At 44.2% G+C, this 20,389-nt stretch overlaps 1 protein-coding gene across 2 annotated transcripts in view; it reads left to right on the forward strand.

The window, feature by feature from the left end:
* The window catches only part of LOC137432422 (protein phosphatase 3 catalytic subunit alpha), a 235,892-nt gene that overhangs the window by 188,825 nt on the left and 26,678 nt on the right, over window positions 1–20,389 (forward strand). For both annotated transcript variants that reach the window (XM_078783189.1, XM_078783190.1), the window contains exons 9-10: window positions 157–282; window positions 14,495–14,572. In XM_078783189.1, the coding sequence (XP_078639315.1) occupies window positions 157–282; window positions 14,495–14,572 (204 nt within the window). The remainder of the gene's footprint in view (window positions 1–156; window positions 283–14,494; window positions 14,573–20,389) is intronic.

The raw sequence follows: 20,389 nt of genomic DNA on the forward strand, positions 1-20,389 counted from the left end.
AAACTTAGAGAAGAGTAAAAAAGGTGACGAGTGTTAATGTTGAAGTGTGATGGTTTGTTTTGGCTTTATTATGTAAACTGCAGAGCCATAAACTTTTCTTTAAATGACCTTTTAATTATTTATTTATTTTGGCCTGACACTTTTGTTTCCTTGCAGCTGCAGTATTAAAGTACGAGAATAATGTGATGAACATCCGGCAGTTTAACTGCTCTCCTCACCCTTATTGGCTGCCAAATTTCATGGATGTGTTCACATGGTCTCTGCCTTTTGTTGGTGAAAAAGGTGAGCGATAGTTATTCAATACTTGCTATGTATAAAGCTTTAATGTCAACATTGCTTGAGCACTTCAATATTTGGACACATTCACATTCAGAAGGACACATTCAAAAAGCTTTACAAGTGAGATGATAATAAAATGAATCATGTGTATATATATATATATGTATATATATATATTTTTTTTAGGACAAAAGGTGCTTCCAACCAGAAAGTAAAACTAGATCCACTCCGCAAATTTGAGTAAATAAGCAAGAACAGACCTGGTCTCAGGTGACATTTCACCCGCTTCATAGCAGTCTCCCTCAGGCCAACAGGCCAAGAGGAAGCCTGCTGTAAAGCGGATGAAATGTCGCCTGAGACCGGGTCTGTTCTTGCCTATTTACTCATATTTGCGGAGTTTACTTTCTGGTTGGAAGTGCCTTTTGTTCTTTAAAAATGCATAATCCCAACTGTCCCAATCTTTTATCATATATGTGTGTGTGTGTGTGTGTGTGTGTGTGTGTGTGTGTGTGTGTGTGTGTGTGTGTGTGTGTGTGTGTGTGTGTGTGTGTGTGTGTGTGTGTGTGTGTGTGTATATGTATATATATATATATATATATATATATATATATATATATATATATATATATATATATGTATATATATATATAATTATATATATATATATATATATATATATATATATATATATATATATATATATATAATTTTTTATATATATATATATATATATATATATATATATATATATAGTTACGGAACCCAACGTCGGCCTCTGTTCCCCTTACCGAGGGGGGATTAATCCCCTCGTCTTTGACTGACCGACGGGGTCCCTGACGCTGCATAGCTACCTCCGGGAAGGCAGGTGCACAGCCCCGTTCGTACCGCGGACAGATGTTAATTGCCGAGCGGTTTTAGCAACCGCGGCACGAACTATTAACAAGGACTAGACCCGATTCTTGAACGTTGGCCAAATCGTGCCACAGGTATTCAATGTGGAAACCTCAAAGACGAACGGATGTGAAGAAGAAGAAGGCAAAAGTAGGAAGAACAAATATAATTTATTACTACTATTTACAAGACCAAAGAAACCAAGGAGAAGGAAGGATAATAAAATAATTGCAGAAAGAGGGACGGACCAGAAGGACACAGTGCAACGCTAGCTTATATTAAACAGTCTTACTTAACCCAGGGACAGAACAAACAAAGACAGACTCACACGAATGGGGAATTCTCAGGCAGGAATGGCGGGAAGGATGCGAAGGTGGGACCACAAGGCACAGCAAGCGGGTCCGCTCCGGGCGGGAAGCGAAGAGCCGGCAGTTCCTTGTATTCGGCTTTACACCGCACACCGGCAGGGTCACTCGCTGCCCCGTCAGGGCTTCACGCGGCTGGTTGAAACGGGGCTGGTTGAAGTGGCTCTCTGCAGAAATCTCTCTTGTGCAGAACTCAGCTGGGTCACGCATCTGCCGACCAAAAGGCTTGCGCGGGCGCTTATATAACGCGCTTCAAGATCAATGCGCGCCATGCCTGTGATGGTATCTCATCAGCCCTGGTTGGCTGGTCGGGGCTCGCTGGCTCCACCTTTGATGACGAGGTGGTGCCACGCCCATGATCCGACGGCTCCTCCTCCTTCTTCTCCAGCTTAACCATGTGTGTAATGGAGGTTTTGGGGCGATTTGAGCGAGCCCCAGCCAAAGGGCAGCGAACGCTGCCGGCAATTTCGTTTTGGTGGCAATTGAAAGGGGATTCTACCTTATTTCATTTGGTGCAATGCAGTGTCAATTAATGGAAGATAAAGCCTGAAACTAATACACAGAATAAGGAGATAACTACTAAAAAAAGGAAATCTATGATTTGCTACGTGATTGTATATGGAATAATTAAGGGGACGACCTTTGACCTTTATACACAAACTGGAGGGTGATATTTACAACAAGCTTCATTACACTTCAATTAAAAAAACACAGCAACACAATTCTCAAATCCACAACACTGCACCCTCCTCCTCTTAGGCACGTCCCGGGCCTATTAACTTTTACCTTTAGTGTGGCACGTAGGTGTAGTTCCCTCTACATTTAACCTGACCCTGAGTGTGACAGTTTTAAAACACAAATAAATATGTCCCGCTGCTGCATTGCACCCTGCCTAACAGATTTACGCCCACAGCTAACCAAATTGCGGAATTGTCTTCAAACTACACATTTACGGTGGGGGAGCATTATTTACAATTGACGCTGGTATTTACAAAACTAACCCAGGACCTGTGATTGTTCTTTTGGGGTGGAGACAACCTGCCCTGCATCGACGCACCATAAAGCACCAAAAGCACCAACCAGTGCACAGTCACCACAGTTCATAATAAAAATAACCAAACAAACCCTGCTGGTGGTCTTGCTCTTCGGCTCCCTCTGCTGGCTAATGCTCTTCTAGATGTTGTCAACTTGCTCTTCTTACTGGCGGCCTATTTGGACATAATAAAAAGGCACCCAATGCGTCCATATTTTTATTTATTTATGGCCCACAGGGCCGACTATGAGTGCTTCACCTGTATGGCATAGGTGCCATGCTACCAAGGTCCGCCAGCAAGATCTCGGGCCATCATGGCCGGTTCCAGCAGAGGGGCCATGCCCCAACCCGTGGGGTCCATGAGGGGTGCTCAGCCACAGACATGTGGTCCATAAGTGGTGCATCGATGCAGGCAGCTGTGGTTGCGAGAGTTCGGGCACACAATGGCGGACTCCCGCACGCTTCCCTCGGTGCCCAGAGAGCACAGTCCTCGGGTGGGAGACAGGGGGATAGAAGACAGGTGAGTGAGGGGTAAGGTCACAAGGGTACACATCAAACAAGGCAATGCAAGACGAGGTGCGTACGGAGAGCGAAGTGAGAAAGCTCGTCCCTACCGTACGTCACCCCCCCTGTTACCTACTCTACCCTTGCCCTTACCCCTTATGTACAAAAATCTACACATTAAAAAATTTGTCACTACTGTCTCGTCTCCCGTATATTTCCCCTATACCAAATTCGTCCCCACAATCCCTCTAACCAAATTTGCCATCACCCAATTCATCATCAATCCTCATAAGGAGGGAGAGATGGAACATCAGCACAATGTCATACCCACGTCATGATGCATCTCACAATCCAAACATTTGCACAACAAAAAATAACAAAACATGGCATGGTGTGGAGTTACGTCATCGCTTCAGGTGAGTGGATGTAGATGGTGCGAGGAGATTCTTAATCCTAACTATCTTCTAAATGACATTAACTCACTTTACACTACCCGGGGTCTTTCCCTGCCAATCCATTGGCCAACTTACTATATGCGGTTTTAAGAACCAAATTCCCATTGACCAAACTGTGGTGCTTCATCAATTTGGGGTCTCACTCCCCCGATTCAACTCCCTGTGCCCTTGCACAATTTCAGGACTGGGTCGTGTGGCTCTCCCAGCAGGTCTACCCACCTGCACACCTCCACCACTGCAGTTGCCTCCGAGCTTACCTGCTGCTTATCCTAACCTATCTACTGGGGAAGGCCCTCTGGCGCTCTCCCCACTCGGTGCCCTCTCTGGCACTGGGCTACCCGGGTCCGTCCTTGGATCCTCGGGCCCCATCCACAACTCTAACGGCTCTCAGAGCCCACCTGCGGCCTCACCTGGCCGACATCCTACCAGTGGCGGAGTGCTCAACCAACTACACATACTAACAGGCCACACGCCCATCCATTTCCACGTCACGAATGCACCCATCCAAACACCATTCTTCAACACGCACCACAGATGCCAATATCCAGCCACAATTTACCTACTCCCTCTACCTAGCTCTTAAACTACCATCCCCGGGTATTCGTGATAGGGGTCCACTTTTCCCCCATTCACACCTTCGCACCATGCACTCCACTCCACAGTTTCCACCATACTCACTCCATACCATCTATTCTATACTCCATATATTCCATACTCCATGTATTCCCCACGATTCTCCATACACCTGTATTTGCACACCTGTGCAATCACTCCTCCACCTGGTGCTTCCTGCACCCTCCTTCCTCCAGGACCATTTGCTCAACACAACACACAATCACGATTACTCACTCATACACTGCTCCATACACTTTCGATTCTCAAAACCATTGCCTCAGGCACCCAGATTTTCCCACGCTCACACACACATCTTTCCCGAGCATTGCCTAGCAATTCCTCATTTCACCAAGCCCGAGAGGCACCCATCGGCTGCACCACGGACGCACCCATCGGCTGCACCACGGACGCACCCACGGTCTGCACCACGGACACACCCACCGGCGGCACCACGGACACACGCACCGGCGGCACCACGGACACACCCACCGGCTGCACCACGGACACACGCACCTGCGGCACCACGGACACACGCACCAGCGGCACCTCGGACGTACCCACCAAGCGTTCCACACACCTGTTCGTCACTTGCACCCCATGCAAGCTCTTTAACTCAACACAATGTCACTCATCTCACACTTCTCACAATACGCTGCTGAGTACCCTTTCAACACACACACACACACACACACACACAGCATCATCTGCTCTACCTGGTTTCCCGCTAACTTGGTGCTCCCCGTCTTCCCTTTAAACTAAGCACATACCACGTCGTTATCATCCAACTACCCTCTCTATGTCCCCACTACCTGTCCAATGTCGCTACTTAACCTTACCGTTACCTAGGGTCATCTTCTCTAGATCCCTATCATTTTATCCTAACCCTCCCGGGCTAGTTTTCACTGCCAAACCCCATAAAACTATTGCTCCTTTGCCCCCTCCTGTGAGGGATGGCAAAGTTGCCATCCCACCACATTGGGTATCTCCCACTATCAATTTGGCTCATCCAATTGCAACCAATCAAAAATTTTCCAATCACTGCCAATCATTCTACCAATCATCAAATTTCTTGCCAATCATCCATTTTGCTTGTCCAATTTGCTACTACTACCACCCTCACACGTCTACTCACTTGAGCCTCTCGGTGCGCCAATTCATGCTCAGAACCTGGCTTCGCCAAGTCGAGCCATGAATGCGGGTGGTTCGTTGCCGGCGGTTGGATCCGTCCGGCATTCGGTGCAGGGAAGGGGGTTCGCTCAGGCCGAGATCCCAAGGTCTACCTCGGCGCGGAGCCTTTCGGTCTCCCGCCTGATGACCCGATCTCGCCCTGCCGGAACGCCTCAACCACAAGGGGTCGCCGTGCCGACCCTTCCTACCGGGCCGCCCGCTCCGCTGAGCGGAGCACGGATGCGACCGTTCAGAGCGCGGCCCGACGTGGATCCTGCACGGCGGTTCTTTCGAAACCGCTGCGGTTACGATCCCCGCTGGTTCCCGCTGCACACAAAGCCCGGCACGAACCGAGGGCTCGCTTCGGCTATAAGTCGATCTAACCGCTAACCCGGTTAACGTCGATGCTCCACTTGCATGCTCACACCCCGCGTTCCGTTCCTTGCTCACACATCCAGCTGTCTCCATGCTCTCCGTCATTGCACCTTCTCTTACACACCCCCCCTGTACACTCATAGACTTCGTCACACACCTGACCACCGCACACCTTAGCACACACTCGTCGTTCGCACACCTCACCAACACACCTCTTCGCGCCCACTCCTCGGTCACATCCCCGGTGACAACCACGGGTGTGCACTCACTTGCACACCCAATCACGTGCTTTACTACTAACTCCAGTGTGCATTCCCACACGCGCTTGACCATCTCAGGTGTGCATCCTTCCATTTCAGGTGTACATTCTCTCTCTCACCTCCCACAACCAACTCGTGCTCCGTGTCACTCTCACTACTCTCACCACCACACTCGGTCGCGCATTCACCCTTACTCTTGACAGCGCACTCTGTTATCATGCACTCCTCTGTTACACACCTTTCTCGCGCATCCTCTTGCGCACACTCTCCCGTTACACCCTCCGTAACACTCACCACAGGTGTGCATTCTTCCGTTACATCCCCTGTAACACTCCCCATTACGCGCTTCCATGTGCCCCCCCGCACACGTGCTACGACCAACTCACTCTCGACAGCACACTCGCTCCTCGGCACGCACGTTTTCCTCACACACCCCATAGTCGGACATCCTCGCGCACCTCCTCCTTCACACTTTGTACCTGTCGTACACTTCACCAGCGGCCTCTCACGAACACCCGGGTCCAAACCAACCCCCAAGCCGACTGAATCTCCTCTCACACCATATACATTTCCGAGTATATCGCCACTCACCTTGGCACCTCGTCTCCACACCTCCTTCGCCACCTGCAAACTCTTTATTTGGTCAGTAAGCACACCATCACGATTTGAGCACAGACCTTGCACATATTCCATGACTTCCTCCTTTATCTCCTTCTTAGTTTCCCTCCGTCTCTTCTTAATTTCACTCACCCCCTCTTCCACTTCCTCTAATTTTTGCTTCACCTCTTTTATTTCCCGGTGCGTCTCCTCAATTTCGTCCTCTAAGGCCACCTTGACCATTTCTATATGCGTCCTATACAAGTGGAAGGAATGTATGGAGACAAAAGGTCTGAAGGTGAATATCGGAAAGACGAAGGTGATGGCAAGTGGTAACGCATGTGGTGAGGTGGAAAGAACTGGGAAGTGGCCCTGTGCTGTGTATAGGAAGGGTGTCGGAGTGAATTCCATTCAATGTACAATGTGCGCTGAGTGGGTTCATCAAAAATGTAGTGGTCTGAGAGGGTCATTAACCAGTGTGGCAGCTACATTCAAATGTAAGTTGTGCACAGAGGGTGCTGCAGATGGAGGAAACGTTGAGTTGGATCTTTGAGATGGCGTGAAGCTGGAAGGTGTGAAAACATTTTGCTACCTAGGAGACATGCTGAATGGAGAAGGTGGATCAGACTCGGCAATGGTTGCTAGAGGGAGATGTGCATGGAAGAAGTTTCAGGAACTGAGTGGCGTGCTGATGAGGAGGGGAGTGTCGTTGAAGCTGAAGGGAAAGGTGTATGCTGCATGTGTGAGAAGTGTTATGATTTATGGGAGCGAGACATGGGTAATGAACGTAGAGCAGCAACGAAGGCTGGAAAGGGTGGAAATGCGAATGGTTCGGTGGATGTGTGGAGTTTCATTGAGAGGGAGGAAGACAAATGATGAATTGCGAAAGATGATGGGAATAGAGCCTGTGATTGATGCTGTGAAGAGAAACAGGTTGAGATGGTTTGGTTGTGTTGAGGAAGGATGAATGTGACTGGTTGAGAAGAGTGATGGAAATGAATGTAGAAGGAAGTAGAGGATGGGGAAGACTGAGAAAGACTTGGCTAAAGATGGTGGAAGAAGAAATGCGGGCAAGGGGGTTAACAAGGGGAGATGCAGAAAATAGGGCAAAATGGAGAAGTTTGTCATGGGGACCCACAAGGCTAACCCCCGCTCTAGCAGGGAAAATGGCCTTAAAATGCATGTTGTTGTTGTATAGATGTCCTTTTCGCAAGTTATATTTACTTGTATATTGAGTAAAAGCATTGGCATATCTTGGACGTTTGTGAGATTTTCTCATTTGCTGAATTTTTAGAATGTTCCTTTTGTATTGAAATAACCCCATGTACATTGGTATCATTACAGTTGCTCACTTATGAGCTGTGCTATGAGATTGTATTTGAACTCTTGACAAATGCTTTTAAAATTAGAACGGCACTCAGGAGAGAGTATACCTCTGCCAGGTGAACAGTTTACGTTTTGTATCCCAGGTTAGACCAGAAAATCACAATACAGAATTGCATTTCATCAAAATCATCCGTCCACAACTTTTTGAGATATCCTGCTATGTATCGTTTTTAGCCCTATCTCCCAATAGTGAAGAATCACTTGACAAATTCTAGTAGCCGGATCCGAATCCGGATCTTCACCAAAATTGAATCGATTCGTCCTTGTCACATACACTACATCTCTGCGAAATTTTGTCCGAATCCGTCCACAACTTTTTGAGATACCTTGTTCACAAACAAACAGAGAAACAGACAGACAGGGGTGAAAACATAACCTCCATCCACCTTTGGTGGTGGAGGTAATAAGCATAATTTAGAAGTGTTTAAAAAAAAATCGAAACCCATACATTGTTAACCTTTGTGACCTGAGCCTCTTTTCCCCCCATCCTATCCCACCTCCCCATGGTCTTCTCTTCACCAAACCTTCTTTCCTTACTCCACTTATTCTCTCATACTCGTTCATTTCTTAATTAAATCTCTCCTCCTACCCTTCCTCTCCCCACCCCCGGCACCTCCACAAATGCATATATAGGAAGACACATCAACGTCATTGAACTTACTTACATCCCCTGGGTTATGAGTATCATAATTAATCGGTTCAAGATGCAAATGCTAAACAGAGCAACCTTAATCCAAATGCAACATAAGTAACTTGATCAGAGGAGTTGTGCGAATTTTAGCAGTACATTTCCTTGGGTTTAGTGCAGACATCACTTTTGAAAATATTTTATATCGCAGGCAGAATTAAATTAATGATTTCAAAAATCTTTCCTCCATTTGTAGCTTCCCTTTTCTTCTTTCTTGTTTTTCAAAAATCCTTCCTCCTTTTTCTTATTTTTGAAGTGTTATGCCAATGAAACATCATGTAATATTCAACAATTGTTGTTTCTTACTGTCTAAAAAACCACCTTTAGAGGCCATTTTTCCCCGCAGAGCGGGGGTTGGCCTTTTTCGGGGACCGTGGTTGTTGTTGTTTTTTGGTCCCCTTTTTGAAGCAATGTTTTACGGCCGGATGCCCTTCCTGCTGCCAACCCTGTTTGTCGCCTTTTTACGACATACAGGGAATTACCAGTGAACTGGTACTCAATTTGCCGACCTCGGAAGGATGACAGGCTGAGTCGCCCCCACTGGCGTTAATTCAGCGATCGACCGGGATTCAAACCCAGCATCCTTGGATCCTAAGCTGGCACCCTAGCCGCTAGCCCAACACCAGGCTCTTACTGTCTGAGACTGTGTCTGTGTTTCTTACTGTCTGAGAAATATATATTTGGAAGAACTGTTTGCTCCAGATGGTGATTAATTCGATGAAGATGATAATAATGCTTTGAAGAACCGACAAAGTATTGCCAACAGTGTTCGTTTCTCGATTCATTTCCATAGAACTTTTAGAAGTATGAGAGAGTGGTGAATTACATAAAACGAAAATCTAAAAACAATTGGAAAACAAAAGTAAATTAACTTTTGTTCTGTGGCTTTGGAAACATGATCAGGTTATATGTAATTTGTGACAGATTGTGGGCTCTACCTAAGTTGCAGATCAGAACAAGTATCTGTAATGTATTCCTAGGCATATATTGATTGGGAAGTTTTGATGTAGATAACCAAAGAAAGCAAACGAACGAGGTGGCCCTTCAACCAACATTCTAAGATCTTGAGCGAAAATGCCATCATCACGATCTGTAATTTATACTCCTGACACCAAAAATTGGAATACATTTTTTACAGTATTTATGTATCAGATTTTCCAAAAAAACGAGTGGCGCTTGTAACAAGAGTTGCATGAGTGATGGTCATAGAGTACATTTAGGGCAGCACTACAACTAACCCATGGCCTATATGTTGAATTGGTTCCAAACATTCCAACTGCAATGTACAGTCACGTGAAAAAGTAAGTACACCCCATGTAAAGTTTTAACTTTTTCAACATATTTCAACATACAGCTATTTGATCTTCATTTCAACAATATTGATAGATAAAGGTGGTATTCAAATTCAATATCATTTCAATATCATGAAACATTTACATTTTGTAGTCCATTGTATAATTTAAATAAACATAAATGCAAATTTCGCATGTGGAAAAAGTAAGTACACCCTTGGCTCTAATAGATGGTATTGCCCCCTTTGGCAGAAACAACCTCAAGTAGGCGTTTCTTATGACTGTCCACCAGTCTCTGACATCGGCTGGGAGAAATTTTTGCCCACTCCTCCATGCAGAATTCTTTCAGCTGTACGATGTTTGAGCGTTTTCTTGCATGCACAGCTCGTTTCAAATCCCCCCACAACATCTCGATGGGATTTAGATCTGGGCTTTGACTTGGCAAGAACCCTCCATTTTTTTCTTTTCAGCCATTCCTTGGTGGATTTACTGGTATGTTTCGGGTCATTGTCATGTTGCAAGGTCCACCTTCAGTTGAGCTTCAACTTTCTGACAGATGGCCTCAAATTATCCTCAAGCACCCTCTGGTACAATGAATAATTCATTGTGGATTCTATGATGGTGAGCTGCCCAGGCCCTGATGCAGCAAAGCTGCCCCAAACCATAATATTTCCACCACCATGCTTTACAGTTGGTATCAGGTTCTTGTGGTCAAATGCTGTCTTTGGTTTTCGCCAAACATGTCTTCTGGTACTGTGGCCAAATAGCTCTACCTTTGACTCATCTGTCCAGAGCACATTGTTCCAGAAGTGCTGGTCTTTGCCTCGGTGTTCATTGGCAAACTTTAGTCTTGCCCTGATGTTCTTTCTGGACCGCAAAGGTTTCCTCCTGGCACACCTCCCATGTAGATCACATTTGTGCAGCCTCTTTCTAATGGTCGACTCGTGCACTTTGACAACAGTGGCAAGAGCTACCTGTAGGTCCCGTGATGACATTCTGGGGTTCTTAGAGACTTCTTTCAGCATATTGCGGTCTGCTCTCGGGCTGAACTTGCTGGGGCGGCCTGGCCTGAACAAGTTGGCAGTTGTTTGGAATCTTCTCCACTTGTAGATGATCTTCCGGACAGTCAAATGATTGATTTGAAATTGTTTGGAGATCTTTTTAAATCGCTTCCCAGACTCGTAGGCATCTATAACCTTCTTTCTGAAGGTCTCGGAGAGCTCTTTTGATCTAGGCATGGTGACGCCGCACACTTCAACAACAAAGAGCAAACCAAACCAAACCAAAATAATGTCTGAGGTTTAAATAAGACAGGTTCCTCCAAGATCCTCTCTAACGATGTTCTAATCATTCACACCTGAGCTGGTGCACCTGATTCTAATTTTAGGTGTTTGAAGTAGTGATACTACTATATGATACTACTATACTACTACTATATATGTGATACTACTATACTATGTGATACTACTCTACTACTACTATGTGATACTACTATACTACTATATGAAAGGGTGTACTTACTTTTTCCACATGCGAAATTTGCATTTATGTTATTTTAAATTATACAATGGACTACAAAATGTAAATGTTTCATGATATTTGTTATATTGACTTGGGTGTTTCGTTGAAACGCCAGTGAGGAGTATGGTGTTGGTACATCGATGGTCTACAATCTAAAGAAACAAAAGGAGCAGAAAGCACAAATATATGGTGAGGGTGATGTGCCCAGGCCAATGGACAAAAAGGAAAACGGTACATCAGTCGAAGACCGCTGATGTTAATAAGGCCTTGATGGAGTGGATCAGGCAACGCCGTACGGAGAATATTCCCTTGGATCATGCAATGATAATGACACAAGTGAAAAGTTTTCATGTCCCATTCACCTGTGGTGACATCTTCACATGAGCGTAATTACTGTGGAAATTGGTTCTGGAAACCACGCTGGTTTTTAACATGACGGTACAGTAAACTTTAATTATTAAAACAACCCTTTCTCTTGATATTCATTTTAATGTCAATTGGTTATTTACCACAGTTGTACAGTCGGACCCAGCTATTTGCAGAGCATACGTTCCTGGAAAATCCGTGAATAGCGAAACCCGCAAATAGGGGGGCATTGTTTCAATGGAAAAAGGGGAGATAGGTTCCCAAGTCGCGAAAATCCGCGAATAGAGAGGACCAAACCGCGAACGGCCAGGCAAAATGCGCGAATGTTGACGCAATTCCCGCGAATGGTGGCGATAATCCACGAAGGTTGATGGAAACCCGCGAAGGTCGATGGAAATCCGTGAAGGTCGATGGAAATCCGTGAAGGTCGATGGAAACCCGTGAAGTTCGATGGAAATCCGTGAAGGTCGATGGAAATCCGTGAAGGTCGATGGAAATCCGTGAAGGTCGATGGAAATCCGTGAAGGTCGATGGAAATCCGTGAAGGTCGATGGATATCCGCGAAGGTCGATGGAAATCCGCGAAGGTCGATGGAAATCCGCGAAGGTCGATGGAAATCCGCGAAGGTCGATGGAAATCCGTGAAGGTCGATGGAACTCCGCAAAGGTCGATGGAAGTCCCATGGATGTTAGCCACAGCATTGTTTCAATGGGGGAGAAGGGAGATACATTGTAGGTTCCCTGCAGTTCCTGATTCATAGAGGAACATTTTAAAAGTTTAAAATGTTTTCGACTGCAAATGCACATGATTACAGTTTCACAAAAATGCTTACAAATAACAAAAAAACGACAACACCATAGAACATTTCCAATTTATTGAAGGAATGCGCTTACATTTTATTAAAAGTGCTTAACCATACCGTACCGTGAAAGTAAAAAAAAAAACACAACACCATCATGTACCATTTAAAAATTTTATTTTACAAATACACACAACTTTCAAATGTTGATGGTGATTAATTAAAATCCCAAGAATTCCTCGAACTTGTAGGGCGACCCAAATGATGGTGCAGCAAAATCGTGCACTAAGGGAGAGGTAGGAGAAGGTGAGGACACTGGTGAGGACGCTGGTGAAAATGCTGGTGATCTTGAGGTGGAGCGAGCGGGGCTGAAGAAATGGGTAATGGGTAGCTGCCTGCCACATTGCCCAACATTTCGATGCAGTTCTTTGTACGGGAGAAGCAAATCATCCAAGCCCGTCTTGAACTTGAGGTACCTCTCCACAACTGGGTCAGCATCTTCAAACTTGTCGACAATCGCCCGCATGTCCTGCAGCAACTCGCCCAGGACCTGGACTGTGAGGTTGGACCTCCGCACCTCTTCCTCATAACTGCCCGCCTCCATCTCCTCCTCCTCCTCGGAAACCTTTGGAATGGCGTTCAACTCGTCCTCTGAGCGGGTTTAGGGAACGGTTCAGGATCATAGTTTTCATCATGAAGTCCCTCGTCTGCGTGTTGTCCTTGATCCATATTATGAAAGTCTTCTCCATCCTTTCCATGTGTACATACCGGGCATGGGTGACCACCTTCGTACTCGATACAGTGCTCGCTGAAGCTTTCTCACGAATGACCTTCTCCCTCTTCCGTATGTAGCGAATGGTGGATTAGCTGATGACGTAATGCCTGCCAACAGAGGGCGCACTCTCTCCTCTCGAAAGCCGGTCGAGCAGATACACTTTCTGGCTCAGGCACATCACTTTCTTCTGCCACTTGGTAGTCGACGCATCTCTGGCACTGGTCTTGCGCTTTGGAGCCATGATGAACGATGAGCAGAGCAGGTCAAAACCACAGGTCGAAGCAACGGGGCGAGAACAAGGATGCAGATGGAGGACACACTCTGTGTTTATATGTACGATTGCGAGCATTTTGGGTATCTGTGGGAGCCCATTGTTTGTGGGGGATGTTATCAGATGATGCCGTATTGAGCGTATCTGATACTTTCAATGATAGTTTAAATGAAGCATTTTTATTCTATAATTCGCGGAGGATGACATGTTTTAGTTGCTGATAGAACATCCCCCGAAGCGTTTTCATTGTGTAACGTCTCTGATGATGCTTTACCGTAAATTGCAAACTGTAATCGATTTAATGAAGCGTTTGCATTCTATAATTCACGGAGTTGACTTGTTTACACATCTGGTGGGATATCGCACTAATCTCACTTAAAGCTGCAAAAGCCATGAAAACGCACAGCACACGGCAGTGAATGTACGGTACTGTACTGTACTTTACTGTATATGCGGGTTATGCTCAAGGCTTGTATAGGACGTTTTTTTTTGCTTTCGTCCACTTGCTTTTTGCATGGCAGGTAAAAGATTCGTGTTATAAATGTGTCAAGCTGGCGACTGGTGAATTTTTTTTTGCGCCCTTGAAAAACCGCGAATTTGCTGAACATGGCCGCAAATAAGGGGGAAAAAACGCGATTTCGCGGCACACAGCCACAAAAAGAAAAAAACCCACGAATTTGCAGGACATTTCTTCGCGAATGGAGAAACACACATGTTTGTTTGTTTTTAAATTATACTTTTTTTATCTAGGTTCGATAGACTTGATGCAGAGAGTGGCACATGCCCAAGCTACCTGCCTCATGAGTTCTGCCTCCTGTGTTAAATCGATTATCGAGTGTATGCTATTTTCTGCAGTGACGGAGATGTTGGTCAATGTGCTGAACATTTGCTCCGATGATGAACTGGTTACAGATGCGGACGACTCTCTCGACGGTGAGGACAATTTGCTTCTGTAACAACTTCAGAAACACGCTTGCTCTCGTCTCTGCTGATGCTATATTGGAATTGTTGTAATGATTTTCTTTTTTTTTTGCAGACATTATTTTGCACTTTTGTATCCATCTTCTCCCCTGCCTTGCCATTATTGTGTTGCAAATAAATTCATTATACCATGTTTAACATATTTCTTTCCTTGTCTTAATTCCATCATCTAAAGAAAACCTCATGCCCTGCATTAGAAAAGGTACAAAAAGCAGGCAGGTTCCATTAGGTTTATGATATGACTTCAGTCCATGCGTATCACCAACGTGAAGTTAAACACCTTGTGTTCAATTTGGAGCAGCGATAGTCTCAGGTGCTGCTGCACATTTGAGATTGATATCAGTTGAATTTGGTGTTTGTTTTCCAAGTTGTTTGCTCTTCATATTTATTTCCATTGATTAAAAATAAAATCTTTGCTTTTCTATGAACCTATATTTTGTATAAAAAAAGAGTAGTATTTTCCTGATTAAAATTTGGTTTATGGCTCATTGTTTGTTTGGCATTTCCATTTCCTTCCTATTCCTGCTACCTGGGCATCACTTCAGTTGTATTTTTTGCTTGGTTGTTTATTTTCGTTTCTGAAAGGTAATTTTAAACAATGTTAACGTTACAATGTCATCTAACGTTGGAATTGGCCAAAAAAAGCATCGTTTCAACTTCTTGATTTAACTGAAGTCATATCTTTGCATGCAAGTGGCATGATTTTTAACTTGAATCGGATAATTGTTTTGCTGGTTAATGCTGATTTTACGCTTTGTTTTGACATCAGATGCTGAAAACTCAGGTTTACTCCCTCCCTCTTCTAAATAACAAGCTTCTATATTAACATTTCATGTTTTAAAGGGTGAAAGTGGGTGATTATATTATTTTATTTATTCCTCATCTTGTATGTAGCTTGATTGTTTCATTATTTGAAAAGCAATATTTTTCTTGAAGTCGGAGTGCAATGAAATTTGATTGCTAACCTATTATTATTGAATGATATAAAGTCAGATTTTTGTTGAAATAAATCTAGGCTTATGGAGGAGCTAAATGACAGAGGGCAGCATGTTCACACATGTCACCGGATCAAAGGGTAAGATGGTGACAAAGGATGAGTGCGTGAATGGATGAGTGCCAAAAATGAAAATATCTGGTGGGGGTTTGTGTAGTTTTTGTGAAAGTTGAAGAGAGTAGAAGTGGAAATGAGCCAGTGCAGGATGTGACTCTTGAAAGGTAGCACTCTTGGTAGCAGGTAGGTAGCAGGTACCTTGAAAGCTACTACTACAGAAAACTACTACAGTTACTACCTTGAAAGGTAGCAGGTAGCACTCTTGAAAGATTTGGAGGGCGGGGCATGCGTCAAGAGACCCAAGGAGTGGGTTCCACAGACAGTTTTTAATGACGAAGATTACCTTCTGCTTCAGCATCTTGAAGCTGACATTAAAAGCACCATTTACATTTTGCTGCAACAGGAGCAAAATAACTGAATAGCTTCTTGACAACATGGAGTTGTTCCTCAATTTAATGATGATAGAGATTTTGAAAGTATAGCCTTGTACATAGACATGTTTGAAAAACCTTTGACATTGGGGTGATAGAGGGGAGTGAGGGGTTAGTTACCTCTGCCACCTAAGGTGGGCGGAGGTTATGTTTTCACCCATCTCTCTGTCTGTCTGTTTGTCTATCTGCCTCTTTGTTTGTGTGCCTGTGAACCTATATCTCAAAAGGTTGTGGACGGATTCAGCCGAGCTTTGGTGGAGAGGTTGGTGGTGTGACAAGGAAGAACTTATTATATTTTGGTGAAGATCCGGATCCAGATACTCAAATTTTTTTAAGTTATGAGATAGGGCCAAAAACGATATACAGTATAGCATGATATCTCAAAAGGTTGTGGACGGATTCGGTGAAACTTGGTGGACATTTTGGGTGTGTGACAAGGAAGAAGTGATTCGATTTTGGTGAAGATCCAAATCCAGATCGAGATAAGAGAATGTTTATGCCTCCACCAACAATATGTTTTTGGGTTGTCTGTCTGTCCGGCTGTCCGTCCATGCGTCTGCCCATCTGTGATAGGTCATCGCGATAACTTAAGAACGGCTGAAGAGATCCAAGTCAAACTTGATACAAGTATGTATAATTATGCAAATATTAACTGATTAGATTATGGGGTCAAATGATCAAAGTTCAGAGGTCCCGTTAGGTAAAATTTGGTTACTGAGCTAACTTGTGACCCAGTGATGGCATTTTCAACCAAACTGGGTATAAGTATATATTATGATGAAAATATCTGATTAGATTTTGGCATCAAATGTCAGAGGTCATGTCTGTTAAAATATGTTACTTGAGAACAGCTGAAGGGATTTAAATCAAATTTGATACAAGTAAGTATAAGTATGTTAATAATTTGGGCGGTGATATATCAGTCGACGTTGCAGTGTGGAAGAGTGCCGTTGTAGTTTCATTTTTAAATGATCTTCACCAAAAACAGAATATAACATGATAGATATTTCAAACAGCTGTGGACGAATCCGGCCAAAGCAAGCCCATTAGATTTTGGAAGTCTGGATCCAGATCCGGCCTATCAGTGGGGTACAAAACACAAACTGCTCAGCCTGGCGGAGGTTTGCGCTCTCCCGAGCGCTGTTCTATTTTAATGATGGTCTCTCATGAGAGTGGAATTAACATGTCTGAGATTTTTACTATACCTTGTTCACATTGACAAAGAGCTCTTTGTCCCACTGTGCTGCTTGGGAGACGTTTTACAGGTGGATAACATGTCCACGTATAGAACCAAATTTCACTAAAACGCTTACCATAAAGAGAAATTATCAGCAAAATCGTGTTAGAAAGGTCTGAATTGTTATGCAGAACTGTCCGAGTTGAACATAATATTGTTGGTGCGAGTGGGAAATGAGCCTCAATTCCTTTGATTAAATATGCTCGAGCTCAGTGTTTTACATTTCACCGTTTGAGATCAAGTGGAGCTGCTCATTTCTAGAAATCCGGGTTTTCAGACATCAGATCGTTCTTGGAGATCTCAAATCCCTAGCACTTGCAAACAAAGTTCCAATCCTCTTGACATCAATTTGAGCTGCCTTCTGCAAGATTGTACTCGTTTGCGTCTATCCTACTTCACCACAAAATACCGACCTTTATTTCCCATTGATAGTTGGCATACCTTCAAATGAAATACCTCAAATCCCATTTTCGGCTTTAGGAATTAAATTCAGGTCCTGATGACCCCCTCAGATCATTGTCATCCAGCTTGCATAACGCCCAAGAGCATTGTTTCATTGTGGTTGATGATGTGTGGCAGAAAAATGGGGCTTTTGTTTTCATGCAAGCAAATATTTGATTGATAGTTCCGGAGTGCATCAGATCTATGAACTTATTAGTTCAACATAATGCATTATGTAACGCTGCAATGGCACAGCAAATGATTAAAAGCTAATGCATTTACGTCTGTGAACAAGTAAAACAGCTTTGTAAAAGGCCCGGTTTGGCTTCCGTGCATTATTGTGCAAAAACGCCATAGTTAAAATCACATTTTATATATTATAGTCTAAGGTTTTCTTGTGGGAAAAGAGAACGTGAGGTGGGTGAGCTTGTGTGTGCGCAACCAACCGCCTTGGCATGAATTTTTGCATTGTATGTGTGAAAACGTAAGAGTGGATTTTAGTTTGATTTTGTGTTATATTTATACTGTGTTGCAATTTACCTTTTGAAAATTATACATATGTTCCTCTTTAAATTGTTTGCTCTTTCATCTGATAATGGCCATCATTGCTCATTAATTAAGGTTAAATGCATTAATTTTTTTCTTCAATTCATAATGAAGAATTTTTTGTGGGAAATGTTAATTTTTTTCGGCTGTGGGTTCATCTCGGTTTTCCTTCATGGGATGGCCCTGCACAGTGGTGGCCTGGCAGACTGAGGGTGTGAGGCTTGGTAGAGATTGTGAACAAGGCTAGGGGGATTGCGCGAAGGAGACGAGGAGGATTGCATGAGGGAGACGACGCCAGGCGGAAGCCTCTCCTCAGTGAAAGACACATGAAAGCCCGCTTGGTGTTTGCAAAAAAGCACCTAAAGGACTCTCAGACTGTGAGAAACAAGATTCTGTGGGCTTTCATGTTTCTTTCGCTGAGGAGAGGCTTCCGTCTGGCCACTCTGCCATAAAGCCCAGATCGATGGAGTGTTGCAGTGATGGTTGTCCTTCTGGAAGTTTCTCCCATCTCCACACAGGATCTCTGGAGCTCAGCCAGAATGACCATCGGGTTCTTGGTCACCTCTATTACCAAGGCCTTTCTCCCCCGATTGCTCAGTTTGGCCGGGCGGCCTGCTCTAGGAAGAGTCCTGGTTGTTCCAAACTTCTTCCATTTAAGAATTATGGAGGCCACTGTGCTCTTGGGAACCTTCAATACAGCAGAAATTTTTTTGCAGGCTTCCCCAGATCTGTGCCTCGACACAATCCTGTCTCTGAGCTCTGCAGGCAGTTCCTTCGACCTCATGGTTTTTGCTCTGATATGCATTGTCAGCTGTGAGACCTTATATAGACAGGTGTGTGCCTTTCCAAATCATGTCCAATCATTTGAATTTACCACAAGTGGACTCCAATCAAGGTGTAGAAACATCTCTAAGATGATCAAGAGAAATGGGAGGCACCTGAGCTAAATTTCAAGTGTCATCACAAAGGGTCTGAATACTTATGTAAATGTGATATTTCAGTTTTTTATTTTTAATAAATTTGCAAAACTTTCTAAAATCCTGTTTTCTCTTTGTCATTATGGGGTATTGAGTGTAGATTGATGAGGGAAAAAATGAATTTAAACGATTTCAGCATCAGGCTGCAACATAACAAAATGTGAAAAAAGTGAAGGGGTCTGAATACTTTCTGAATGCACTGTATGGGAAATCAGTTTGATACAATCACTTTTGAGTAATGTTTCCAAGTCTATTTCACTCATATCTAACATAGTATATTGTCTGTCATGTTCTTGCATGAAGATCTCAAATCCTGGCTCATCTGCAATGTCTTTAGCTGCGATCTGGTGCATCAGACACTGACAAAGAGGTGTCCCCGAAATGCGTGCTGCACAGTTTTTCCATTCATCATGTGCACCACAGCGTTTTCACCATAAATCGTCTCCAAGACATCTTCCAGGCCACTCCAATTCATCAGTACTCCTATGGCCCCCAACAGATTCATGAAAGTGTGGAAGGTCCAAAGTAACAGCACAACATCTCTAACTGGGCTATTATCTGGAACCTCATGTATTATCTCGGAAGCTTTCCAAAAGAGTGGCTGGTCTAAAGTGACAACTGGTGGGGTATTATGCTTGAGAAGCAAGTTTGCAAATGTACTCTCGTGTGGAGAAGATACATGTCTTGTCGCCAGGGTACATATCAATCATCGGTAGAAAATCTACCGAAGACTGTCCGGGATAGTCACAGTCCTTGTGTAGTACGTGCATCATTCCTTGCCCATTTGGTACTGCTTGAGTGAAGCCAAAGGACATCTCCCACATTGTCAATTTTGTGGTCCAGTTCATTTAGGAATGGTAGGGGCTGAAATTCTGTAATGCGACGAGTGTGTTCCGCAAAACGGTATTCAATGATGTCCACTTTTGTCTGGTCAATGATGTTCAAGTCGGACAGTTTGCGTCTGTGAACCGTGTAATCGACGTGTTGGCCTGGCATTACGGCTGCTATCATTCCCATGCCATGGAATGTACCCTTTCCATCTAGGGTCACAATGTTGTGGTCGACGTTATCCACTGCAAACAACAG

The sequence above is a fragment of the Myxine glutinosa genome, chromosome 8, assembly GCF_964187855.1.
Source record: "Myxine glutinosa chromosome 8, kmMyxGlut1.1, whole genome shotgun sequence".
NCBI classification, from domain to species: domain Eukaryota; kingdom Metazoa; phylum Chordata; class Myxini; order Myxiniformes; family Myxinidae; genus Myxine; species Myxine glutinosa.